The sequence below is a fragment of the Streptopelia decaocto genome (genome assembly GCF_964273445.1).
Source record: "Streptopelia decaocto genome assembly, chromosome: 8".
In the NCBI taxonomy this organism is placed as follows: Eukaryota; Metazoa; Chordata; class Aves; order Columbiformes; family Columbidae; genus Streptopelia; species Streptopelia decaocto.
In genome coordinates, this window is record NC_138662.1 from 7,844,299 (window position 1) to 7,871,950 (window position 27,652).

General features: G+C 36.3%; 1 protein-coding gene across 12 annotated transcripts in view; it reads left to right on the plus strand.

The window, feature by feature from the left end:
- Positions 1–27,652, plus strand: part of CACNA1D (calcium voltage-gated channel subunit alpha1 D) — a 176,501-nt gene that overhangs the window by 93,379 nt on the left and 55,470 nt on the right. For 6 of the 12 annotated variants that reach the window (XM_082059732.1, XM_082059737.1, XM_082059738.1 and 3 more), the window contains exons 10-29: positions 4,757–4,844; positions 5,549–5,575; positions 6,293–6,453; positions 7,041–7,266; positions 7,410–7,617; positions 9,488–9,608; positions 10,669–10,783; positions 11,497–11,566; positions 12,193–12,262; positions 13,067–13,211; positions 14,991–15,120; positions 17,847–17,906; positions 17,987–18,046; positions 22,337–22,443; positions 23,557–23,644; positions 24,118–24,225; positions 24,388–24,440; positions 24,700–24,846; positions 25,583–25,784; positions 26,979–27,137. In XM_082059732.1, coding sequence (XP_081915858.1) covers positions 4,757–4,844; positions 5,549–5,575; positions 6,293–6,453; positions 7,041–7,266; positions 7,410–7,617; positions 9,488–9,608; positions 10,669–10,783; positions 11,497–11,566; positions 12,193–12,262; positions 13,067–13,211; positions 14,991–15,120; positions 17,847–17,906; positions 17,987–18,046; positions 22,337–22,443; positions 23,557–23,644; positions 24,118–24,225; positions 24,388–24,440; positions 24,700–24,846; positions 25,583–25,784; positions 26,979–27,137 — 2,345 coding nt within the window. The remainder of the gene's footprint in view (positions 1–4,756; positions 4,845–5,548; positions 5,576–6,292; positions 6,454–7,040; positions 7,267–7,409; positions 7,618–9,487; positions 9,609–10,668; positions 10,784–11,496; positions 11,567–12,192; positions 12,263–13,066; positions 13,212–14,990; positions 15,121–17,846; positions 17,907–17,986; positions 18,047–22,336; positions 22,444–23,556; positions 23,645–24,117; positions 24,226–24,387; positions 24,441–24,699; positions 24,847–25,582; positions 25,785–26,978; positions 27,138–27,652) is intronic. The other 6 variants (XM_082059739.1, XM_082059741.1, XM_082059733.1 and 3 more) reach the window with 3 other exon arrangements.

Sequence of the window (27,652 nt, forward strand, 5' to 3'; positions counted from 1 at the left end):
CTATACATTTCTGTTGCTGATAGTGGGCAGATATTCAGTGCTGTTGAATAGTGGAATACCTTTCAACTACTAGAACTGTAAATATGCCTTGCAAGTATGAACCAATAGCTAGTTACCCAGAAGTCAATGAAAAAGCTTCCATTGACTTCAAAGCATTGCAAGTTCAGCTCAAAATGCAAAAATCACTGAGAGGTGAGTGATTTTGCTCTGATTAGTTATGCTGCCGGTAATTTCAATTTGTTTTGCCTAATATTGCTTGTGTTGTGTATGTGGACGTATTTTTATTTTTTGTGCTGCAACTGCTGCCATCTACTGTGTAAATGCTGGGATTACATGTACGTAACGCGAAGGGGTTACATTGGCCGATTTAATGGAAGAAAAGAAGAAAAGCAGACTTAGCTGCTTTGGTCGTTCTTCCAATAAACATGGTAAAAGATGTTCTGATTTGCAGTTGAACTTTCTTTTGTGCCAATACTGCATTTGATGTGATAGCTTGTAAAAGCAAATATTGTATGTGTTTTCTATAACAAAGGCATATACATCTTTAGCATGTAGATGCTTGTGCATGCAGTTGTGCTGTTTGAAGTGCATGTTTGAAATGTGCTGGTGCTGCAGTGCTCTACCTTCCTAAAGCACAGGCTTTAATCCATTTAGATTTCCCCTGAAGGGTCTTTGTCCATGAGTGTTCTTGTTGAAACATATGTTTTCGTTTTCAAAAGTCAGGTGAAACAGATTAAAAAGTAAGTTTGTTTGTTTGTTTGTTTGTTTGTTTTAATTCAGGTGTGAAGAAATTAATCAAAGTATTTTACAAGCATTGTAATGATCATAACGTAAGCTTAGAACAGTATGATGATATTTACTATTTATTTTTAATACTTCAGATGTAGAGTTTGACAGAACATAACAAACTTTTACTGTATCTCCTCTTGTTATTGACGGTTTTGCTTCTGTAATTTGTGTCTCATTCAATTTCTTCCCCATCCACAATGCAGATGGACAAGGACTTTAGACTATGGTAGTTATTTCAAATCTGCGCACTCTTTTAATACGGGCAAATGCTTTGATTTGACATAATCACATTCATAGTAATTAGGAGATCTAGTTTTAATCCTACAAAAAAGTTATCAGAGCAATTGACTTCCTTGCTGTCCTAAGCATCACTGTTGTGGCTCAGACTGAGGCTGACAATTCTCATCCAGTTACTTTACAAAATGTAGAATATTAAGTCAGCAATTGCTAGGACCTGATGGACTCATCTTCTACCAATGCTGAAGTCTACTTGAAAGTATTTGTGTAACTGTTACATATATTGTCTAATACATTGCACAGCTTAACAGCTGGAATAATTTTTCCATAAAAATAGCTGAAAAACAGTCATTGCAATTTTACTTTGGATATGTGTTTCAACATAGCCGTTAATCTGACAGGTTCAGGTTCTGATGTCAGTCATAAAGCTGCATGGAACAGGCTGGAAACTCGCTGTTGTCTACTGGTCGCAAATGCTGTCTCGTGACTAGTACCTGACCTTGCTAGTCAAAAGCATTCTGAAGCATGTGTGCCCTGACTTAGTTTCATCCGTCTTGCAGGGCAGGTGTACCTTTTATGAGTAGGATTTTTCCAAAGTACAAGTCTGTGGCCTAAGTCTATTTCTTACTGTATTTATGAGACTGTTATGTTTCTCTGAGTAGCTCAAACTTGGACTACCACTGGATTAGAAATCCCACCCTAAAGATTTTTCTTTGTATTACCTCTACCTCTATTTCTATTAAAAGCACCACATCTGTAGAGTATACTAACATTGCCAAGATTCATAATGTCATCCTTCAGGCTAGAAGTGGTTGGTTCAGTGATGCTTCTGTAATAAAGGCTAGTTAATTTGCTCTCCTTCCACTGCTATACCATTCAACCTTACATTGAGTTTCCAAGAAGAGAAGCCTATAAGAATGATTGTTGACAGTGTATCAACATTAAATCTGCACTATGAAAACAGATACCTCACTAGAGTATCATGTAGAACATCTTCCAGGCAGCCCCCTCCTTAAACTGAATTTACCCTGGGGGAGCTTCACAGTCAGAATAGATAGTGCCACTCCTTTCTGATGTGTTTTCTGGGCATACAGCAGACTTAGGAAAATTTGAGATGAATTTGCAATGATAATGTTGCCTCTCTGGGTTTTTTTTTTTGTTCTCTTTTCCTGTTTGACTGCCTCAAAGATTTGGTCTAGAGGATTCAGAAAATCCATGTAATGATTTGAGAAAGACTTCAGAAAATTTTGGAGCATGTGGAATTGGTTGGATGTTACTAGCAGAAAAAGGATGACTATTTTGCAAGGTTGATCTAAAGTTTTGCCAGTATAGTACCTTTTTTAATAGTTGTAAGATTCTCTCCAGTAACTATTACTGAGTATTTGACTAACTGTGCAGATCACTCCACTTATGCAGCTCTTTTCCTTCAGCATGGGTAACCAGAAGGCTATCCAAGGTGTATCAGTGTGGAAATGTGATCAGCCTATGGATCAAAAATGCATAGCTGAATTTGAACCAAATTTTAAAATATTAATTATATTATTTATAGAGGAAAACATTTTTAATGATGATACTTGACACCAGAATTCAGTTATTCAGGGTTTAATTTAGCCTGCTTCTGGATTCTGCACTAACACTAAATTGTCATATTGTAGGATTAAGGAATTTATTTCTTCCAGCTCCTGCTGGCTTGGTGTCCTGGTTTTGGCATATCAGTGCTGATGGACACTGACTTGCTCATAGCTATGCATTATTTATGTGCTGGAGTGGGGTTTAAAATCCCTGCTCCAAAATCTGAAAACTTTTTAGAGTAAATAGTGAACATTTTAACATGAGAAAAATGATTTCTTATCTGCAGAAATAAAATGACCTATTTTCTGTATACTCAGGAAAGTATTAAGCTACACACTATATGGATTGTGTATATTGCTAATGCAAGCATTCTTTCATTTGAAACCAGTTACCATAACTGAAGAGAGCTGATACTATGTAGAAATCTAGATAACCTTCCCAAAAGAACTGCAGTAAAAGAAGGGCAAAAGGCAAATAAAGACTAGAGAAAATTTGTTATCTTCCTTTGAAAACTGGAGCACCAATTTAAAGATCTCAATGCTGGTCTTGTGAGATCAGATGGTCTTTCAAACATTAATTTTTTGTGCTGTACTTTACTCAGTGAACACCACCCTTAAAACGTTGAGGTCATAAAAGTGAATCTTTTCAAGACATGCCAGGCTGCTTGCATTAGCAAGACTGGCTGTGGTCATGCAGTGCTGTTGCAGTTTTCTTCTGGCTAAAGATTTCATGACTCGCTAGCATTGCTGGACCTAGACTGCCACATGGTGCCTTTCTCAGTGTTTCTGTCATCTTCTACAGTATAATGATAGCTGAGTTTCTAACATAAACTGAACTGTGTATCCTTCTTTTTTTCCTCTTACATTTTTGTAACACAGCACCTGCAAGTCACTAACAGAGCTAGAGCAATAGGCCTGTCTGAGATAGGGAGTGATGTTCTGGCTGTATTTAATAATTCACAGAACTGATGTTGGCTTCAATAGGGACAAAGATTTTTATTTTTCCTTGATACTTAGTTTTTCTTCATGCAATCATGTTCAAAAAGGGCCGGTATTTCTTACTGTGGGTTAACACATCAAGTCTAGGTAAACTTGAATTAAAATTATATTACACTTAAAAAAAAAATACTTGGCATGTATTAAAACAAATAGAATTTGTGTGACACTGAATGACACTTTCTGAGGAACTGGATTCTAGCTACTGCTTTTAGAGAAGGGAAGTGTTGATAAACTTGAAACACACGTGTGAGAAACACATCACACACATCCTGTGGTTTTCCTTTCGTGATTGCTTTGCAGACATGGAAGTAGTGCTCTCCTCTAGGAAGTACTGAGAACTTTGGCTGTTCATTATTTCCTAACACCTTTTGACATATGTTGTCCTCTCCCTATATTTCAGTTAATTTGAAGATAAATGGTGATGACCAATCTGCAAATGAATTTTGTTTGAAAAAGCATTAGCTACAATTGCTGACTATTCAGTAATGATCCACTATATGTACAGTAATTCACTGTTCAACAACTGTAATAATCCCCTTTTTATTACTAGTAATTCTCATCATCCTTTGTAATGCCCATTCTGCCATCCACAGTGCTCCTGTCCGTTCATATAGTATTTGCAGGCACAGCTACTTTCTAGCATCTTGCCTTGATAATTCATAATGGAAGGAAAAGCACAGAGTGGTCAGTATGATCAGAGTGTGATAGTTCCTATTTTCAGAAGAACTGTGATGCCATTTCTTGGAATTAGCCAGCATATTAACAGCACTTACACTGGTAAGCACCTCCAAAATGTTAACAGAACACTTCTTAAAATGAAAGGTCACATAATCTATCTCAGGTTTATTTCTTTCCTGCGGGCAGCATGCTCTTTGTTGCAAAACTCTTCTACGTTAAAGTGCATCTTCAACAGTTATGTTGAATCTTTGAGAAGAAAAAAAACCCAACAAACTACAACACACTCTGGAATTCTGTGTGCTTTCTTTTGTTATAAGAGGAGGACTGATGAATTATCTGACTTCATCTGCTAGTTCTCAGGTCTTCCAAGCTCTCATTAGACCAGGAGAAAGTGGAGGCATTCTTGCAATAGAATGGGAGATCACATTCTGTGTAGTGCCTTGCTCGGTTGTCAGTCTAAAGCCATTTCTGTCTCCTAACAGCAAGCATGCCCACCAGCGAAACTGAATCAGTGAACACAGAGAACGTGAGCGGAGAAGGAGAGACCCCAGCATGCTGTGGGAGCTTATGGTGAGTACACGGACTGTTCTCAAGTACCCACCCTCACTGTCTCAAAATGTAAAAGAATCTTTATTTCCCTGTTGTTTATTTAGGCAAAACTCCTTTCAAATAGTCGAGTTTTGTGTGACGCTTGAGGTTGTTTTTTTTGCCTTTAGTAGTTTAATATTAGTTCAATTATTACAGCATGCAAGCACTCCTAGAATTCTCAAGAAGATACAAACCAATTCAGCTAAACTTCCAGTGGAGTAATGTTTTCCTGAAAGCTTTTATAAAATATTATTGTTGTCCAAAATAATAAGAACAAAGCCCCATGTGACATATAAAAATAAATGTTTTCTGTAAAATTGTGCATGATCTGCAGAAAACATATTTTTTAGGCAATAACTGAGTGTATGGGAGTATTTCTATATCCCATGGTGTTCAGTATTTATTTGCTGACATTTTCATTACTTCCAAGCAGCTTCTACATGAGCAGTTTGTTTAGTTTTGAAGGATATTTCCTTTCGCTTAGAAAATTTGTAAAGCTTTAGGAATATTATTTCAGAAAATAATTAATAGACAATAGAATTTCAGCATTCATGATGCATTTTGTTAAAAGTTTGGTTTTATGTGTATGTAATTCCAATGTATTTTTTTTGCAAAACTCTAAAGAGAACAAATTTGTGTAAATCATTCTTCCATATTGTAAAAAGTGTGTTTTCCTTTCCTTCTAGTCAAACCATCTCAAAATCCAAATTCAGGTCAGTATTTCTCTCTATATTTTTTTTTTCCTTGTGACTATTTACACATCATGATGATCTCATATAATTATTCTTTAGTTACTGTACTTTAAATTTTACTGTGTGAAAGTTCTTCCTAACAGTTACTGGTGAATACAGAAGTATCTGTGAACACTCTTGGAAATCAAGCTCCTCAATTTGCTTTGCCAGTATTTATGCCTCTGTTTTCACTTGCTAGGAATATTTTGTAATATGAGCTTCTATTTTCAAGTATGATTGCAGAAGGGAAGTACTATAAGCAAAAGTAAGACTTAATTTTAGACACTGGATGTGCCAGTACAAACCCAATAGATTTCTTAATTTTGAATTGTAAGTTGCTTCATTGGCTTTTCTTTACTGATATGAAGTATATGGAGCTTGGGAAGAGAGATACATCTTGTTACTCAATGAAATGTTAAATGCAGCTTAATCTAATTATGTCACAGGCAATTAGAGTCTCCAGAAATTGTGGTTTACATTTAAAAATCGATAATGAAATCTAAAAAAGGAATAACAAATTAGGACTCCCTATCTGCAGCTGGTAATAATTTACACAACCATCTGAACTATTTTGCACATATTTATAGAAATACACCTGCTCGCACATTGTGCGCTATGTTTTCTACACCGAAGAAACCCTCCTTAAGTTCATGTGTGTTTTCTGTATAATAATAAATTTGTTTTTATTTGAACTTTCAGTCGACGCTGGCGTCGCTGGAATCGATTTAATAGAAGAAAATGTAGAGCTGCAGTGAAATCTGTCACCTTTTATTGGCTTGTTATTGTCTTGGTTTTTCTGAACACATTAACTATCTCATCAGAGCATTATAATCAACCTGATTGGCTGACCCAGATCCAAGGTACGATAAAAATGATTTGTCCTCTTTTTGACTATTGATAGTTGCATTCTATCAGTGGCTACTTTTGCACTTTGCCATTTTGTTGTAGTTTGCTGTCCTGAAGGATATTCAGCACAGCCAAAGGGAGATACAAAAAAATGACAAAATGTATTTTATTTCCATAATTGTAACACAGCTTAATGGCATACCAGCAAAAAACTGACAATGCTATAGTTTAAATATTTGCACTTTTATTCTTAAACCATGCTTGAAAGATGAGGAAGGAAATGGTAACTGGCACAGCAGAATGTGCTGTGGGCTGTGTTGCTTAAGTTAGCGTGGACTTGAGCTGTGAATTGAGCAGCCATGAACTGCACAATGGATTGGAAAGATGAATAGTATATGTGTGGTGGGAAACTTTGCATCCTTGTGTAATTTTGATATTCGAGCATTAAATACAGTCCAATGTAAAAAAACAGTACTTGCTTCTTAAGCCAAAGGCTGCGAACTAGTGTAGAAAGTATAGTGTTAATATGTTTAAATAAAAATGGAATCTATGAGACAATTCAGGATTTATTTTATTTTTTTTTTTAAATATTTTGTTCCAGATATCGCAAATAAAGTTCTTCTGGCTTTGTTCACCTGCGAAATGTTAGTAAAGATGTACAGCTTGGGCCTACAGGCTTATTTTGTTTCTCTTTTTAACCGCTTTGATTGCTTCGTTGTTTGTGGTGGCATTGTTGAAACCATTTTGGTGGAGTTGGAAATTATGTCACCCCTTGGAATTTCAGTGTTTCGCTGTGTCCGTCTCCTGCGTATTTTTAAAGTAACAAGGTAAGATTAACTAATACTGCTAACTTTAGGGATAGCTGAAGAGTGATCAGCAATTCTTTTCTAATACTTCATCATGCACTGCACTTTTACTGTTTTGTTTGGGGTTTTTTGGTGTGTGTTAACACACGCATTTTAATTTATAGGCACTGGGCATCCCTGAGCAACTTGGTAGCATCCTTGTTAAACTCAATGAAGTCCATTGCTTCACTGTTGCTTCTGCTTTTCCTCTTCATCATAATCTTCTCGTTGCTTGGAATGCAGCTGTTTGGAGGCAAATTTAATTTTGATGAAACTCAAACAAAACGGAGCACCTTCGATAATTTTCCACAAGCTCTTTTAACTGTATTCCAGGTAACTTTCTTTCATGCCGTATGAAACATTTTACCTTTGATCAACAAAGCTGTTTAAGTGATCATGTTGCCTGAAAATAAAATCATGAATACTATTTATTCGGTTTACTTTAAGTAGCATTCTGCTCATTAAATTCAGTACTCTAGTGACTCTGCATCATTTGTACCATTTGTTTCATGTCTTATTTGATCTATCTATGTAACATAGTTGTCATATTACTTCACAAAATTAAATCTTCTTTGTCCATCAAAAACATGACTAGAAAAAGATGTGGAATGTTATTTTTATTTTAATCAAAATGTTTTCTTTAATTTCATTAGCTATATAAAAGTTCAGCTATTCCCAAGCAGGAAAAAATGAGAAGCATTGTAAGAGTACATATTAGCATAGGGGTCGTATCACCTACTCTAATGTAAAAATAAGTATTAATTTCTTTAAAGAGACACTGTCAGGTTTATTGAAACTTTAAAGCAACTTGTCTGTCTGTAGTGAAAAGATAGGGCCAGACTTACAGTTTATGTTTCACTGTTCTATGGTCCTTTTTTTTATTTTTTCCCAATTTGGATACAGGAATTAGGCTAAATAGTTTCACTTTTCTAGCCATTTTCACGTTCAGCTTTGCACATTACTGCAACATTCGGTTTTAGACTTTTTAGGTTTGTCTTTAAAGCTGACCTTGCAAGGCTCAACTTTGTGTCAACTGCCTATCTCTGGTAGAAGTTCCATCTGGTGGCTGTCCAGGGCAAGCAAAAAAAAATCTTTCCATGTAATTTTAACATAAGGAAATCTTAATGAGAAATTTCCTTAAGAGGAAAAGTGTCCACGTTTGATCTGACGTTGCCCCTTTAAAAAATTAGGGCTGTACTTTCAAACTCAGTTGAGCTCGTTTTTATTCAGATTTTAGTCTGCCTCATTTCCACAGGAATGGGGCTTCCCTCAGTTTCAGAATACTCTCAAGAGCAACCAACCCACTGAGTGCTCAGCAACTATGAAAACCAGCTTGATCAGTTTAGCTCTCCAGAAATGAATGTCTGAAATTGACATGCATACGGTTTTCTTGAACAACCAATTCACTACTTGGAAAGAGCATCAGTATTACATATATTCTCAGGATAGAACTGATAATTTTTAAGAAGTTACTGAGAAATACATGAAGTGCCCCTATAGCCTGCATTGTAATACTCAGGATTTTTGTTGTAGTATGGAAAAAGTGGAGTGGCCTCATTGCAAACTATCCTTTTAACTCATCAACAGATTTCTGTAAAATTCTTTTGGATTATGGTGAAATTATATGAAACAATAGCCAAGAAGATAATAATGCAATTTTTCCACAACGTTGAGCTGCATACAGTTAAAAATAGCTGCCATTTCAAAAGCTATAGCAGTAGCTGTAAAAGCAGCCAGTCTCTATTAAAACAGAAACTGCGTAGACCAATTCGCAGGACTATCAAATGGCAAACACTAGAAAAGATTTGTGTCCACTGTACAAAAAGAACCTTAAAACGTACACAAACTTGATTTTCAAGAGTGATGAACATTTGCAGGCATTGCCACATATGTATTATAACTGAAAATCAGGGCTCTCACTTTGCATGCCAAAATTAATAAATTATAGGCTTCTATTTTTATTATTTTTGCCTTTGGTGTTCAATGATGTACACGTGTAGCATAAAATAAAAGCTAGTAGAGTTAAACACAAGCTTTCAGAGATGCTTATTTAAATGGAATTTTTAAAACAATGCATGAAATTTTATGGTATTGCTTTATGTATACAGAATGTTAGCCTTATTGTGTGTTGTGGTCAGAGGAGAAGTGTTTCTTGATTTTTTCTTTTTGATGTTGACTTACCAATAATGTATCTACTTCTTAGATTCTAACAGGTGAAGACTGGAATGCTGTTATGTATGATGGCATAATGGCATATGGTGGCCCATCATCATCAGGCATGATAGTCTGTATATATTTCATTATCCTCTTCATCTGTGGCAACTGTATCCTTTGCACTCACTGGAAACATCTCCAAATGGGGCTGTGCCAGGGGACATACACAACATTTTTCTAGGAGGGATTAAAGTGCAGTGGACGTACAAAGGCTTTTTGCGTGTACTGAGTCCTTTAAATAGACTTTTCTTTACACGCCCATTCCCTAATGAATGAGATGCCAGTGATCTCCGAGTCCATCTCCAGCCACCACAACGGCAGAAACCAGAGAATTTTTTTTCTTCCTTTAATGGGAAAACAGCCTCATTCTGCCTGCTAGACTCTGTTTGACATCTCTCTGAAAAATGCATGGTTGTAGTCTGATCTCTATGGCAGTAATTTCCCGTTCAGCCTTTTGATGCTTGTTACAGCCCTGTTAATTCTGACACGCACTGACAGCGGAGCCGGGGATCCACCATATAGCACAGGGACCAGATGAGAGAAATCTGCACAGAGAACTGTTGGGTCAGTTAGGATTAAGTCTGCTGAAGCATTGCCCTTCCCTGCCTGCAGTGTGCTGGAAATACTTCCTTGGCCCCATGTAGCAACAGAAACTAGTGTCATTCTCAGGAGTTCTTAAAAGGTCAGGATATGATAAAAGGGCAAAAACATTCTGTTTTCTGTCCCGTATGGTACTTGTATCAGTATTTGTACTTAACTGATATGGACTGAAGTACAGGATTTGATATAAATTGTTTTAGACACAGAAGATAATGCACTATAAAAGTGAATTTTTGAAAATTCCTGAACAGTTTTCACTTTTAATAGACAATGTTTCATATTTGAAACATTCTCAGACTAGCATAAAGTTGAGTTTCATTTATTTAAAAAATATGTCGAGTATTCTGCTGTTTTAACATCAGTGATCCTAATGGATCTCTGCTGATTTTTCACCCAGTATTAATCTAGTCCACTAAATGTGTGTTATTTGCACTACACTCCAGCATCACAAAGCTCTACGCTGTAGGTTGGGAACACGCTTTTTATCTCTCTCACGTTGTCAGTGTTTATGCTGATAATAAACCAAACAAGTATAGCAAGACATAATGTCCTTAAAATGATTTGAAATAGATATCTTGCTAAATGTCTTCTTGGCCATTGCTGTGGATAACTTGGCAGATGCTGAAAGTCTAAATACAGCTCAGAAAGAAGAAGCTGAAGAAAAAGAAAGGAAGAAGAATGCGAGGTAAAATAGTGTGGGCATGTTGAATAAGCAGGAGAGGGAAGGAGGGATGCACTGAATTATTTCATAAGGATTTTCTTTACTTTATATAAACATCTTTATCATCTTCAGAATTTATTTCACTCAGGAAGAAAGGGAAGAGTTTATCTAGACCGTTTACCAAGACCCAATTAGTATGATTTTAGGGAAAAGTTGGGTAGTAATTGGGAAAAAACGGGTGAATTAAGGACGTAATGATAAGCCAACTGATATTTAAACATTGCAGTAGTAGGATTTATTGCGCTATTAGAACAAGAATGTATCTGTTGTTGCCAGTGCACAGCTCTCTGTGGAATCCATTCTCTTAAGCCTTATATAGACAAGAAGAAAACCTTCCTTTGAAATCCATGCAGGCATATTGAAGTCAATGCAAGTTGTTTGTATGAGTCCAAGGGCACAGTTTATCCTTCTAGAAAGAAGTAATGATCACACATGGAATTTTTTAAGGCTTTAGCTTCTGGAATTATGATTAAAATGATAATCTTGTAAATGTGTCATTGCATTCCAATGCAATAGATTTTATCACTCTCACTCGTGCAGCTCTGCAAGTTGTTCTAGATGTTTGACTATATGGTTTTAGGTATGCTTTCTTAACTTTCATAGAATGGGTATAGTTCACTTAAAATCTTCTGTTTTTACATGACATGCTTTGTAATTGTTGTTGTATTGTTTTGTAGAAAAGAGAGCCTGGAAAATAAAAAAAGTGAGAAGTCAGAAGGTGACCAAAAGAAGCCCAAGGATAGTAAGGTGTTTATTCTAAAACCTGTGTATTTTCTATGAAGGAATTTTACTAATTTTGCTAGACAGTACTTTTCAAGACTACTGTGCATTGTACAATTTCTTTTATGAACCCGTCATACCTGAATTTTTTTCCAGCAAAGGATGCATGCTTTCTGATGCTTTGCATCCTCACAGAATCTCTTAATCCAGAAAGTCGTTTTGGTTTCAGGGCATTCAGAAGAGGGAAGCTCTTGGAGCATTAAAATGTTAATGTTGGGAAAAATGGATGTCATTTTAGTATCTCTGTAGGTATTTTGCCTGATAAACCAAATGGAAGAGATTACTGAACGATAAACTCTTAGTAGAATGTTCAAATATTCGTGGTCATTTCTAACAAAGCCTGTTGATTATGTTCTTATTGTGATCTACACAGCCAGGAGGATATGGACACTATAGAAGAATCATCTTTTAAAAATATGTAATAAACTATCAGCTCTTCTGTTCTCAGGGTTACCCTGTTTCAGAAAACTCAGACTAAGCATAAGGATCACTTCCCCCACTTCAGAGGCTTATTTGGTTTGCTTTTTGTTGAACTTAATATTCCAGGCTATATTTAAATGTCATTTTCTTGTGCATCCCTTTCATTGCTGTAGGTAACAATTGCTGAATATGGAGAAGGAGAGGATGAGGATAAAGATCCCTATCCACCCTGTGATGTACCAGGTATGTGAATAACAGCCAGAAGACACACATTTAAGTTCGTTTGCTAAAATATCCTAAACTTGTTCTTGCTGAACACTGAAACAGTTCCTTTGAAGTTGGTGAAGTTGTGCTCTGTTATCAGCAGATAAATGGGCCTGTAAGCTGCTAAGTGTTATCTTTTCCTGCAGCTTCCTGGGCAGTACAAACAGCACATAAGAGTTAATACTGTGAGCCTGAAGACTGCTGTGGTAACACTGTCTGGATGTGAAAGTGAATTCTAAACTTTTCTACAATGTTTGGCATAGAAGGACATTCCAGGGCTGATGTTCAATCACTTTTGTCTCGGCTTCTTCCAGTCCAGTGAACATGACTTATATAAAACTCAGTTGTCTGATTGTCTGGAAGCCCATGACAGAAATCTGCCTTAGCTTTTGAGCACTTAGTGCTCAACCAGTGCCCAGAGCTCAGCACCCCACATCCCAGCTCTGCACGGACTGACGGTCAGGGGCTCACATTAAGTGCAGCTCCAGAGCCCGTGTGCGTGGGGGTGTTAGTGAAACCTCCCGATGAGGCTGGTCAGGGCCTGTAAAGCCTATTAGTCCTCTCAGGGCATTTATGCACACACCCATATATGCACATAAACATTTATATAAGGTTGTGACAACTATATTGATGTAAATATATTGATTAATGGATTTTTAAAGCCATGCTATAAATATATATTTCCTATAAGACATATATTATAATACAAGGAATGCTTTTATATTGCTATGAAGAAAACTCAATGTTTTTTTATTTTATAGTAAAAAAGTGTTTAATTTAAAGTAGGTGAAGATGAAGAAGAGGAAGAGGATGAACCAGAGGTACCAGCAGGCCCACGTCCCCGTAGAATATCGGAACTAAATATGAAGGAGAAGATAACTCCAATCCCTGAAGGGAGTGCCTTCTTCATTTTCAGCAGCACCAATCCGTAAATATAATTTTGAAAAATACTGTTTTAGTCCATCAAGGTTTAGCAGTGAAGGAACAGGCCTCCTTCCGGTGACATTAGGAATAGAACTCCAGCATCTTCAACAGGAGAGAGATTGGTTTCTCTCCTATAATTTTCTGAGTGACTTGGTAAATTAAAATAATTAGATAAAGATACTAATTTTCTTCCACACTGCTGAAGGTAATAGCATTTTGTACACATAGCCTGTCAAGTTGCACATCTGAAAAGTACCCTTTAATATATGTTAGCTATTTAGTGTGTTATTCACTGGATATAAAAACTGTGATATAAAATCTGAACATCTTCTACATGAGAAAGGATTCCTAGTAACTCTAGGAACATTTGCGGAGCAATACAGGTGAGGAAGGAGAAGAGACAATAAGAAATAGAGAAGGAGAAAGGATGTATAAATTCTTCTTGGGATGACAGCATTTTCCCAGATTCAAACAAACACTAAAGACAAAATTATTTCAAAAATCAAGAAGAATAATAGTTGGATTTTGGAGGGAATTGGAATCTTGCACTGTTCACAGTCTAACTCCAGAACATTTGAAGTTCTACACTGATGAAGAAAGCAAGCTTCAGCAAAAGTTGTTACTGGTTGTTGGATGAAAGTGAACAAGGGAACTAAATTCAGTTCCTACAGACTAAACGTAGCTGTTACATTTATGTGTAGCAATTTCATGATCAGTCTTAGAAGGGAGATTAAGAGTTAATTTGACACAGGAGAATGTTGTCTTCTCAGTGTCAGAGGTCATCACAATTAAGTTTAGAAGATGGTGTGATGATCAAGATACGTTTTGGACTCGTATCTTACTTATTGCATGGGTTGTCTGAAGTGCTTCAGAATTTTCAAACAAACTGGAAAGACAGCTATTTAAAATAGTAATTTTAAGAATACATATGCTGAATCCAAAAACATTAGCTTTGTTGAATGCATCAGGTGGCTTTTGGCCTCAACTAATGCTATGTATTCTCACACCAAAATGGCCATCTTACTTAACTAAGATACAATACACTCAAATTACCTACTTAGTAACAGGAGAACAAATTTTCCCCAAGAACCTTCTGAGTCTTCAGCAGAATTTAGACAGCTTCAGTGTTAATTCAGTTACAAACCCGATCCTGCCTTTTTGCCAATTTAATCCCACACCTACTCTACCAAGGTGCTCAGTAGCATTTAGAATAACCTTAGGCTCAGTGACTCTAAGCATATGTACAGTTCCACTAGATGTTATGTGGCTGAAACTTAGCAGCTTTATAGTCTTCAACACCCACTTGTCCTGTAATTCTATAAGAAATTTGGTTTGTCTCTAAGTAGCAGAATGAGATCTGCAGCCTAAGCCACATCTCACCAGATGAGCGTTTTTGACAACTTTAATAACAATAGAATCAAACCATGGATCTGAAACGACTTATTATCTAGTGTTGGTCCTTTTGACGTTGGCCTCTATATGTGCACAGTGGTGTGAACACTGGAACTTGTAGTGGTGTTCATAACCCATTGAAAACCAATAGGAACTCCGAAGTCCTCTATCTGATTCCTTTGATAACTTCATCTTCAGTGCAGGTGGATTGACCTTGCAAGTTTATTTACCTTTTTAGAAATCAGAGCAACAGGTTGAACATTTGCACTGCTTTTAGCTGCTGATTGTTGCTCTGTTCTGTCACTGCTAGCAGAGTTATAGAAAACATGTTGTATATTAGCCATCTGCCGAATTCTGTTTGCACATGTGATATGTTTTTGTATCTCTTCAGAATTCGAGTGGGATGCCACAGACTCATCAATCACCACATCTTTACCAATCTCATCCTTGTCTTCATCATGCTGAGCAGTGTTTCCCTAGCAGCAGAAGATCCAATTCGCAGCCATTCTTTTCGAAATAATGTAAGCCCTTCATTTTTGTCTGAAAATAAATATATTCTCATAGGATAACTATTATTTTTTCTTAAACAACCATATATCTTTAAAGAAGAGTGACTTTGTTGATGGAATATCAGAGGTATTAGAAACATTTATTATGTACATAATGTTTTTCTTTTGTTGGCTCTAAGTATATCAGAATAAAATATGCTCAAGCTGAGCATAATCTTAATAAATTTATTTTTTTTCTTAATAATATTTAGCTGGTATACCTGATCTACATTTCCTGAGTCACTCTTAGCACCTTTCACTGTTTAACACTCATTTAAAAGTGCCAGTTAAAAATGTCACTGTTTTATAACATGTTTGGAGTAGACTCTGACCTGTTCTCTATTTTTCCTTCATTGACTCTATTGCGTGATTTTGGGGAACTCAGAGTTAGTGAGTGTATGGCTTTGTAAGGACATAACCTTTTCTTTCAAAGAAGCTAGTGTCACCATGCTAATGAGCTCACGGGCCACCACATCAGACCCAAGGAGCCTTGGGTTCCTGATTGGCCACATCAGAAACTAAACAAGTTTCACTTTTTTCTAAACTCACATGTAAGACAAGGATCAGAGCATGCCCAGCTCTTGCCTTGAATCAGAGTCAAATGCCATTTCAGCCTATATATAAACCTGAACATTTGGAAGTGTTTCTGCATTCTTTTTAGATATACTTGTAGAAACATAATATTTGTAAAAATATTAATTTCAGAAATGTCTCTATTATTAAATAAAAGTGTAGTTTCTATGATAAGTGAACATCTGCATTCTAAAACAAATTCCTGCACCCCCCATTGTAAGATCTTAATATAGTAGAAGACTTGCCTGATATACAAATGCACAATTGTTAGAGCAACAAAAATAAATCCACTGTTGTAACCACTGACATTTGTCTTACACTTGTTCCACTTTTCTTAGTGGTGCAGCAAGCCTCTCGTTATTGTGAGTTGTGCATGCTTTAGAATAGGTGTGAAATAGCTGAGATGATGCAAATAGGTTATAGTCTGTGGGGACTTTTGGGATACTTTGGCAGAACTTCCAGGCCTCTCCTGTCTTAGATATAAATTAATCCATAGAGAAACTCTTCCACTTCTTACAGGAAAGGTGGGCCTATGAGGTCAGTAGAGGTTGTGTCCCTCTAGTTCTTGCCAGTGTAGATGCATCCTCTGAAAGTCGTTTTTTGGCTTTTGAGAGTCTCTGAACATTTTTTCAGTAACATTAGTAAAAACCAAAAAGCAAACACTTTTTTCAAAGGTAAAAAGTCAAAGCACACTCTTCATGTACTATTCAGCAGAGTGATGTGCTTCCCATATCTATAAAACTGAACAAGTGCAATCTTATGAATAAATCACACTAATGGATAAGAGAGAGAGCTGTTGGGGAATACTGCAATTGTTATTGCAGAAATGGATTGAAGGGCTGATAACTAGAATAATAGAATTTTCTGAGTTGGAAGGGACCCACAAGGAGCATCAAGTCCAATGTAACTGGAAAGTGGTGGTAACTGAAAGGATTATTCCTATTTGGAAACAGGAACACAGATAAAATGCGTGATTTCAAGAAGGCATTGCTCTCTTGTTGTAAATGCAGCAGACCTGCATATTTTTCTTGTTATTGCCTTGAATGATCATGTTCCTTCAGCCAGACAGCTCAGAGAGGGAATGAAAGTTTACAAACTGGAATACCTTTAAATATTTTCTTTTAACTCTAGAATGAATTCCTTACTGATTAATCTTTGTTGAATGGCTTTAATATGTGCCTATTTTTTCAGCTGCAGAAAGGATCAGAAGGATGTGGTCTTCAGCTGAACACGGGGAAAAAATTATTTCCTTTTATATGATCTAATAGGAATACTTTGTGTGTTGTTGATTTTATTTCTCCTTCCCCTTTTATTAGTTGCCAAGCTGCAGGCAATATGTTTCTGTGACAACTGTTTGCTAGTTGGATTGCAGGATCCTCAAAACTAAACTAGTACTCTACTGCAATGCTTGTTGATCTAAATTAGGTGCTAGCAATATGGCCACCTTGAAGCGGTGGAATCTTGCTTACGCTGTGAAATACAGGGCAGTGTTCCTGTTGACAACAGTGAGGTCAATATCACATTTGGAGTCTTTTTAAAAGTTTGCATATGCAGCTGTTGTGGGTTCTTTTAAATTTCCTACAAGTAAATCACAGCTGTATCTTCCAAGTTCAAGAAAAAACAGTTGTAGTGCTGATTTTAAGTAATTTAGTTATTTGTTAATTTCCTTTGTGACACTCTGGCCCAGTCTACAGGGACAATATGACGTAGCAGGATATAGAATGATGTGCAATCTAGAAGCATCTAGTTTATTTTTTTTATGCAATACTTCAGTAAAAAAAAACCCAACAAACTTATAAGTAACTATTCTTTGTGTAAGATTCTGTATCTCTGCTGAAGGCTGAAGAAAGTACCTGTGAAAGCTGATAGAGGAAAGTCTGAACTGAAAGAAAGTGTTGCTTATTGGGTCCTGTTAACGTGTTAGGGGTGAAACTAATATCTGAGCACAGTGGCGTTTGGTACATTTTTAAGTAAATAAAAATGCTTGCACAATAGCTGGAGTTTTAAACTACTTTGTCTAAATTTCCTACCTTTAATTAATTCAGGTGTTGTTGTGCATGTGGTCTAAATTGTAAAAATTTATTAACAGATGGATTTCTTACTGTGGCACATATTATACCTTGCAGATACTTGGTTACTTTGACTATGCTTTCACAGCCATCTTTACTGTTGAAATCCTGTTAAAGGTAATGCATTGTTAATTGATCCTCGTTAGCTCAAAAGCAGCTTTAGCAATAATGTTTGTAACTTTTTGTTTACCTTCCAGATCCTAGGGTATGCAGATTATGTCTTCACTAGTATGTTTACATTTGAGATCATTTTGAAGGTAACAGGTTTTTAAAGGAAGTTTGTTTAAAAGGATTTTCCTTGTGTGTCACCTGCCAAGAAAAGGCACTTGAAGTGTTCTCTCTCTCGCCTTTTCTCTAAACGATCAAAGCTAAACTTTTTTTAAACAAGAGGATTTTTTTATTTGACAATTCCTCATAGTTTTGATTGGTTATTTTTTACCATTGGGTGCATGAAGAAGCTGATTTTTTTATCATTACATCAACTAATTTTTTACCCTTTTTAAACTTACAGTTGTTAGAAAAGGGAAAAATAATTCACTGCGCATGAGCTTTTCCTTCTCCTTGCTCTGGCATTTCCAAAAGAGATAATCAGTCTTTTAAGGAGGGAGCATGTGATTTCTCATTTCTTTTGCTGAACTACATTCACAGAGCTAAAATAGTAGATAACTATTTTCTTGCAATAGGACTTGCAAGATATCTCGCATTTATCTATATACTATGATACTTTGCATTTATCTTGGGCATACATTTAAATACACAGAAAGGCATAAATATGCTTGCTTAAATGTATTACCCATGCATGAGTCAAAAAAATGGCATTTTAATGTATAGTTTGTGTACTGATTATTAAGAATATCCATTGGGGTTACTCAGATTTTAAATGCATGAGGCTTGCTCTGGCAAGAAGCCACATAACTGAGGATTAGGTTCACATGTAAGAAAATGCTAAATGAAGAAATCAAAATTTTTAGTGGGAATTTGCAAAATATTTTTTCAGAGATTTACATGTTATTCCTTAAAGTTTTGTGCTGTGCACCCTCGCCATGAGTTTTTGGTTGAGTAACCCTGATCTATACACCTAAAAATTTCTCATACACTAAGAATCTGTACATAAACTTTGCATTTCCAGTTGAGGATTAAGCTTAACAAAATCTCTTCTCCCAGCTTTTGCTCATATTGCTGTGCATACTCTTCACTATGCAATTTGATTAATACTAATTGATGCAATATTTGGGCTGTTTACAAGATAAACTGTACTGTAAGTAGTAGACTATTTTTATGCTTGTGAATATTCTCCCAGACTTATGTTTATCCCCTTATTTCTCATTTTCAGCATTGAGGAGCTTGCTATAGAATTGATTAATCTCATAACATTTGTAGCATTCTAAACTAAATATCCAGGTTTTTCTTTTTTGCTGCTGGAGAAAGGCAAAACTAAAGGAAAGAGTGAAGCACTGAAAAGAACTGTAGCATTAAATCAAACTAGTTCCTAACTGTGAATTTGAGAAGCCAGACAAAATGTTACCACCATGTCTGTGGCAGAAGAGGCTTGGTAAACTTTCACATGCTCTGAGCAGCAGGTTGCGTAGCTCCTGCAGTTCCAATTGTGTTTCTCTAGAAGACAAGAGAATTATAAAACATGGTATAAAGTGGCATAACGGGATGTGTTAAGAAAAGCAACACTCCTGCTAACTGCAAAAGATTCTGATGCTGAGGGACTCAAGTTATTCGAGGGAAGAAGGAAGCACTAGAGCTTGGGCTGCTAAAATCTGGCATTGTAAAATATTACAAGGAAACAAGAATGTCCATCATAGCCAAAAAATGTTAATGCTCTGCATCCACTTTCTGCAGGAAGCTCTGCCCTGCAGTGCACTCACATGTATTTATAAAGGAAAATAAATTGTACCCTAAAAAATGTAATGGACAACCAGAACATGACACAACATACGTATACAGTGCCTGCTTTACTAACATGTCTCAGACACTGGCTTTGCTTGCTTATGGCTGGAGTCCTTCATGTCTTCCGTGCTGGGTTTTGTGCTGTGCTTTCCACAGTATCTCTTGTTCAGAAGCTGTGTGTGTTCTGCAAGGAGTAACTTCAAGGCTGGACCTGCAGTAACAACAGAATTCCTTAATTTGCAGGGAAAAAGTATATGAAACTGAAATTAACATAACCAGAGGCAATGTTATCAGCTGCAAAGAAATTTATAAATGTCAAAAAAAAACCCCAAGCATTAAAACAGAATAACTCAGCATGTGGAGAGTCTCCCTGTGCTCTATTTTATTGACTTCTTTGCAGACATGAGGATTTCCATATTAAATGGTGTTGAGCATATGAATGTGGATATGAATAACAGAAAAGCTGCTACATCAGTTTAAAGCATTTAAGAATTCTCTTATGTAACCCCTGCATGACATTCAAATCCAGCTTACCATCGTGTTTGCAGTACTTGGGAAATGTGAAATCATCAGAGCAAAGGTCAGGTTAGGGCCTGTGTTTTTAACCTTACCCCAGCTGTGCTAATCCCACACCATTTAAACCAGTCCCCACTGGTACAGAATTGCAGGCAGAAGGAAAAGAACAGCACTGGTGAGTGTCCTGCAGCATCTGCTCTGCCGAAGGCTGCGTGACCGCACTTACCACCTCAAATCCGATCTAGGCCTTGCTTTGGTCTTGATCTGTGCAAAAGAGAATCCTTTGCTATAGGTAGTTTTAGTCAAATGCTTCCGCTCTGATTTGTAGTGATTGAAATCTAAGTCTCCATATAAAGATGGGGTGATATGTACTTCACCTGTATTTTTAGGTCAATATATCCTTTATCTCTACATGAAACTTTGTGTGCTACTAACTGATAATACTATAGTATAAACGAGTATTTGTAGATAGATATAGGTTTGTTATTCAAGGTTAGTTTAGGGTGCAACTCCCACTGATTTTAATGAGTTTAGCCATACTCTGCACAGCTGTAAGTGAAAAGAGCTAGGAATTTATTGGAAATTTTATAATATATTATATCTATTATATTATCAATATATTACCTCTCATGTCATGGCATAGGTTAAAGCATTAGAATTTTTGTTCTTCTAGTTTTGAGGAACATTTAGGATTTTGATCAAGATGAAAGTTCAACATGAGAATAAGGAGAGAAGGGCTTCCAAGAGGAATGCCTCTTTAGTAGTCTGCATTCCTTTACAGGTACATAGCTTTCACCGACACGGATGGTTTTTCATGCAAAAGGCCTGCAAGTTTGTGCACGTGAGCAGTGACACAGTAGACTGTGGAATGCCCATTAACAGTGGGTAGCTCTGTTCTACATTGTGGAACAGTCTTCAAAGATGTAATAGTCTGTTACAAGAGGAGCAGAAATAAACTCTTTATGCTCCATCTTGAGGAACAGAGCAGAACAGAAAGTAATGGGTTTAAAATGCGCAGTCAATACCAGATGTTCTCCGGCTGGCATTGAACTTTCTTACCTGTGGGAAAACAGTGAGTAGCTGAGAGTATTGAAGAGGACCTTAAGGCTGAAGAATTTAGAATCTATGTGCCTGAAGTGACTACTAGGTATTTTTTCAAAGGTATCCTGATTTAATTTCAAGTTTATTTTCAGTGTTTCAGTCTTAATCCATAACTATGGAAAAACCCATGCAAAATTCTACTCATGTGCAGAGTCTGTGCTCGTAATGGCTTAACTGGATCCCTTGTGCATTTTTAAACTGATACTTATTCTCAGTCATCATTAGGGTCTCATTCATAGATTTAGGATTTAATTTTGCAATACCTAAGAACATCTGCCCAGAGTCTGTCTGCAGCCATAATTAATCGAGTCTCTATCACTGGCTCCTAATGTAACCTGCAAATGATGCATGCAGGCTCCTTCACAAGATAGCCTTTGTGTGCTTCTTTCTTAATCTAGGCACAGAAAGCAAAATATAAGAGAAAGTCCAGTGTTTGATATTCCCCAGAGACCAGCAAAATTTGGAGACCTTTGTCCACACACAATACAAAATCTATGGCCTGTTCCAGGTTATTCCAAGATACCCACTCATGATGTTAACATGTCTCCTGTGAGCCAAAGGCAAAGAGCAGTGTAATGCTGCCTTATGACAGCCTTGTGCCCGTTCTCTACCAGAGGTTTTTGCAACACATTATCAGCTCCTTAAATTCTCAAGAGAGAATGAATGATTAGGAGTAAGAATCTGGACCTTACAGTTTACTAAGCATGGAAATTTTAAGGTTCTTGGAGTCATTTTTCTAACAAAGGCCCAAGCGATTCAGTGTAATCAGCTCAGCCTAATCAAATGCATCATCAGAAAGAATTGACATCAGAAAGAATTAACACATTATCTGGTATTTTTTGAACAGAATTTTTATCATTTATATGAAAGATTTAATGTACATAGTGGGATTGTTTTAGATCTCAATTGCTTTTAGAAAGTGAGATAACATTGTATGCATTCACACTCTAGGCAAGTGTCTTGTAAACAGCCTAAATGTGAATTTGAAGAAATTGAAATATAGACTAAATGTGTAACAATTTTATTTTTAGATGACAGCTTTTGGAGCATTCCTTCATAAAGGGTCCTTCTGCAGGAATTATTTTAATTTGCTGGATTTGCTGGTTGTGGGTGTTTCTCTGGTATCATTTGGTATTCAGTAAGTACTATACTTATAAGATGAATGATTTATTTCTGGTTTGGGGTTTTATACTGAAATCAGCATTTCAGCTCCTTTTGTTCCCCCATCGTGTGTGGGTGTGCAGTATCAGTATTCAGGGTTGGTACTGGCAAGAACTAGTGCTTTATATGGAGAGTGTTGTAACTCATTACTAATATGGATTGGAAACAAATTACTACTTCCCACTATTACCAAGAGAACAAGGAAGAGCACCATGAAACTGTATTGTATATCAAGTAATTTCTGGAGCCTCAGGAGGTTTATCTACCCTCTTTTGTGCTATTGCCACATCTACAGTCAAGTTCTATGAGCTTGCTCTTTCAGCATTGACCTACTGGGTGTGTAAGTGGATGGTATTTGAAGGAGAGAGAAGTTGTACCATAATCAGGACTGTAAGTAGTAGTGAAGAGATTTGGTTTGCTTTGTTTGGATGAGACTAAAGATAATAAAAGAGTCTCAAGGTGCTTACTGATTCACTGAGCAGTACTGCCTCATTTAAAATCATCTGTGAAGCCCTTAGTGACTTAAAGAAGAGCAAGGGCTGGCTGTCTCTCAACTGCTTCCCGCTTTGTATTCTGCTTGTACTAGCATACCTATTACACAAGCTTTCAGTTTCACAATATGTTCTTTAAAAGACTGTCTGCTATTATTTCCTCAAACTGCAGTCTTAGCTATTTAAACAAAGAGAATGTGGTTCATTTGAGATCTTTTCATCTCGAGGAGGCTGGAAATTTTGGTATTCATTGATTTACAGGACTTCCAGAGCCTTGAAAGAGCTTGTCAACACTGACATATAATTCGGGAACTACTTTGCTCCGCACCAAACTTAACTGCATTACAGTGTCAGATAAGCTTCTGAGACTGTTAATTCCCAAGCTGCTCCAGAAATCAAAGTAACTCCAATGGTACTTATGAGATTGGTACTATTTTCTAATATTAAAAAAGGATGAAGAAATACTTTAAAAAATCTTGCATATATATCTTGAGACTTTTTTGAAACTTCATGTATAAGGAAGCTGCAAGAACATTGTTATTCTTAGTAATAAAATCAGTTTCCTTAGAAGTAACAGAATAACTTTTTTTCCTCCCTAGATCAAGTGCTATATCGGTTGTGAAGATCCTCAGAGTTTTAAGAGTCTTGAGGCCTCTGAGAGCAATAAACAGAGCAAAAGGACTTAAGGTGTTTATTTATTTATTTTTTTTTTAAAGTTGTATTTCTGTTGGACTGATTCTTCAGTCCCGCCTCAGGTTAAAAATTTGTGCATAAGAAAAATTGCTGAGAGGAGTTCACAGGGCAAGGACATAAATCAGTTCCTGATTCTTAAACACATTCGGGCAGGTTCTGCCCACAGGTACAGCAGTTTGTGTGTGCAGGAATGCCAGTGCCATGGAGAGCAGATTTTGACTGTGAACCAACATGCCAGAGCAATATGTTAATTGTTTTTCCATAATGCTTCTATAATTTTTAGTCAGTTGATGTTGATGGGTCTATGCCAACAGACTTACAGACAAATTTAAAAAACAAGTTTAATTATGATAGTAGGTAAATTACTGACAACACAAAACCGGTAGTTTAAAAAAATAATTTGAATGTGATAAAATAGACTTTTACAGTATGTATTGAGACTTTTTTTTTTTCTTTTTCCTTTCCAGCATGTTGTTCAATGTGTGTTTGTGGCCATTAGAACTATTGGTAATATCATGATTGTTACAACTCTGCTGCAGTTCATGTTCGCTTGTATCGGAGTGCAGCTGTTCAAGGTAAGCAGATGAGTCCAAAATTGCATCAGGAAAAGCAAAGTTGAGTTGAATTCTTGATAGCTTGCTGCTGGAGCTGGGGTCATCCCATTCTGAACCAATCAGTATAAATGTGTTTATTTTGCATATTCTGCATTTTGTCACTGCTTTTTGTTTTACGTGTAGGGAAAATTCTACAGGTGCACGGATGAGGCAAAGCAGAATCCCGAGGAATGCCGGTGAGAACATCTTTGGTCTAAGAATGACACATTACATTTTGAATAATTTAAACTGTAGCAGATATGGGCAGGCATGTGTCAGGCCATGTACTTTTCTGTAAAATGAAATTATAATTTTAAATCCACCAGAAAACAAAGGTTAGCATGGAAATAAAACAAGCTTAGGGAGAGAGCAAAGTAACCTGTTTTGAGTAGAGCGTTGAATAATTCTGAAGCTAATTTAATATTTCATTAATAACAGTTTGTTTCTTTCCCACAGAGGGATATACATTGTTTATAAAGATGGAGATGTTGATAATCCAATGGTCAAAGAGAGGGTCTGGCAAAATAGTGATTTCAACTTCGATAATGTTCTGTCTGCTATGATGGCTCTTTTTACAGTATCCACTTTTGAAGGCTGGCCAGCGTGAGTGAATTCTCCATGTTTTCACAGCATTGTTAAGACAGTTACATTTTCCAGAACAGTTCTTCATCACTTACCGGGTATTTCTGAGCAACAAAGCAGTCTTAAGTGATCGTATAAAAACTTACATAATGGAGAAAGGCAAAAAGCCTACTATCCTTCTGAATCTGTGCGTTTTTTCCTGTGTCTCTTCATTCACCTCTGTCTAGAAAGGGCAAACTTTTAAAATATTGTTTGATCCCTAATATTTCAGCTACTTTTGATATAATGAGCTCTAATGGCAATAATCTTTTAGATGTTTATCCATCAATGCCTTTTAATACTAATATGAAAATTTTGGACCTTTGAATAAAACTTTTACTACAAAATCTGACAATAGTACACTGCATTGAGAGGCTCAGAAAGGGCAAACTACCACTCATTATTTCTCTAAATGAGAAAAGTCTTAGAGGATAACTGCCCGTGTGTGTGTGTGTGTGTGTGTGTGTGTGCGCGCGCGCGCATAATATCAAATACAACCATCTGGTCATTACCTTTATTTTTTTTTGAAAAAAAATATACCATTGTGTGGTCTGATTCTTCTGGTTTCAATATGCTTGTTTACCAGTTACTGTCAGTAACTAGAAAAAGATAGCAGTGAATAGCAGACCATTTCTGAAATCTGTCCTCTAGGTCTGCATATTTTACTCTCTTTTGTTATTTTAATGCTAATAAAGATAAAATTTTGTTTGTTTTTCAGACTGCTATACAAAGCCATTGATTCAAATGGCGAGAATGTAGGACCTGTATACAACTACAGAGTGGAGATCTCCATTTTTTTCATCATCTATATCATCATTATTGCTTTCTTTATGATGAACATATTTGTTGGTTTTGTGATTGTTACATTTCAAGAACAGGGAGAACAAGAGTATAAGAACTGCGAGCTGGATAAAAATCAGGTTAAGATAAATAATGAACTCTTAACTTTTGGAACTATTCATTTTTATTTATGCATTAAGAGCTTCCTTTCTGCTTTGGGTCAGAAGAGGGCACCAAACACATATCTTAGTAAAAAAGTGGAATTGGTGCATACTATCAGTAGGTATTCAGGTCATTGTATATTCCTCTTTCTATAAGCCAAATATATCAGTTTTTTTATTGTGAAAGCTGTTACAATAGGCTTGTTAGCTTCTTAGTGTCTCACTTTGTTGGTGTCATGTTAAGAATACAGCACTTGCCAGCTTATCTGTAGGCAGAGGTAGGTTTTACAATAAGAAGAGGAAAATAAATGTTGTGTTCTAAATAGTCTGAAAGTGTTCAAAATGTTGTACTGTCCCAATCACCCCCTCTCTTTATTTAGAAATTCACAGGGGATATTCAGATTGAAATAATAATGAAAAAGTATCCACTTTTATTGTTTAATCCTTTGATTGAGAAACTTGCCAGTTACCAGTCCTGATTTTTCAGGTACTCTTGTCTGACTGTTAACACACATAAACTGTAGCCAACGTTCATTCTGCATTTTGTGCCCCATCAGTCAGCTTTATAAGTGTTCTTCAACAGACAAGTGCAAGACCAAGCCTACATGAAGATTTCAGTCAGTAAGAGAGTCAGGGTCGAATCTGTGATGTTCCTACATACATGATATGACTTTGCTGGGCAATTTAACTGATCTGTTAGGAATAGCACTTCATCAGTATTGGTTTTGCTGATTCTGGGGTTTTATGCTATGCGGTTACATTGGTGGTTGAAAATGTAGTAAAGACAAAGCATGACTTCTAGAAAAATTAATAGTCGTGCTGTTAATAGTCATGCCATATACTGTACATACACATACATATGGTCTATGGTATACTACTGTATACTACTACACTGTATAAAGGCAAAACATTTCAGAATTTCCATGAATATTATTTAATTCTCTGCATGTGGCTGAATGGTGTATATGATTAGGTACAGTTGTAAATAACCAAGTGAGGATTGGTAAGCTACTTGATTACTTTATTAACACTTAATAATACAAACCTCTATATCAAGTAGATAGACTGCCTGTTTTTAAGACTTATATTTAACAATTTGTACTTATTAATTATATTATCAGTTGATTTACTGTTAGGTATAGTCTGACAATTTTGATGTATTTGCTTTTGCAGCGTCAGTGTGTAGAATATGCCTTAAAGGCACGTCCTCTTCGTAGATATATTCCAAAAAATCCTTACCAGTACAAGTTTTGGTATGTGGTGAATTCTACTGGATTTGAATACATCATGTTTGTCCTTATCATGCTGAACACACTTTGCTTGGCTATGCAGGTAGGAAAACCAGAAACTCTCTTGAACCTGTTGGCATAAATTTCTTTTATGGCAATCTGTATTTATTTATGAAGTGAAATTAAAAAAAAACAAACAACAACCACCTCTGTGACATGTTCTAATCTGTTCATCAGTTTTATGAAGTAAATTCTTTAAAACAGCTTGATGTTGATAAAGAACTTCCTAACCTAATTAAGCTCTTTGAGCTTTATTTTGTACCTGCAGGATAGTTTAATTTATATTATATTTGTGCGTTCCCAAGATAATACATGTGCAAGAAAATCTGAAGAGAACATGAAAGTCTAATTTTGTTAGCAAACGTTTCTTTCAACCCTGAGATTCTTTTATCTAGCATGTTATTTTATGCAGTGCCTTTAAGCATTACTTCACCTCTGTGTAGCTTCTGTACTTGTTCAGTGTTCATTTTGTATACATACCACTCCATATTTGATTGGATTGGACTGGATGATCTGTTCAGGTCCTTTCCAGCCCAAACCATTCTGTGATATTTCTAT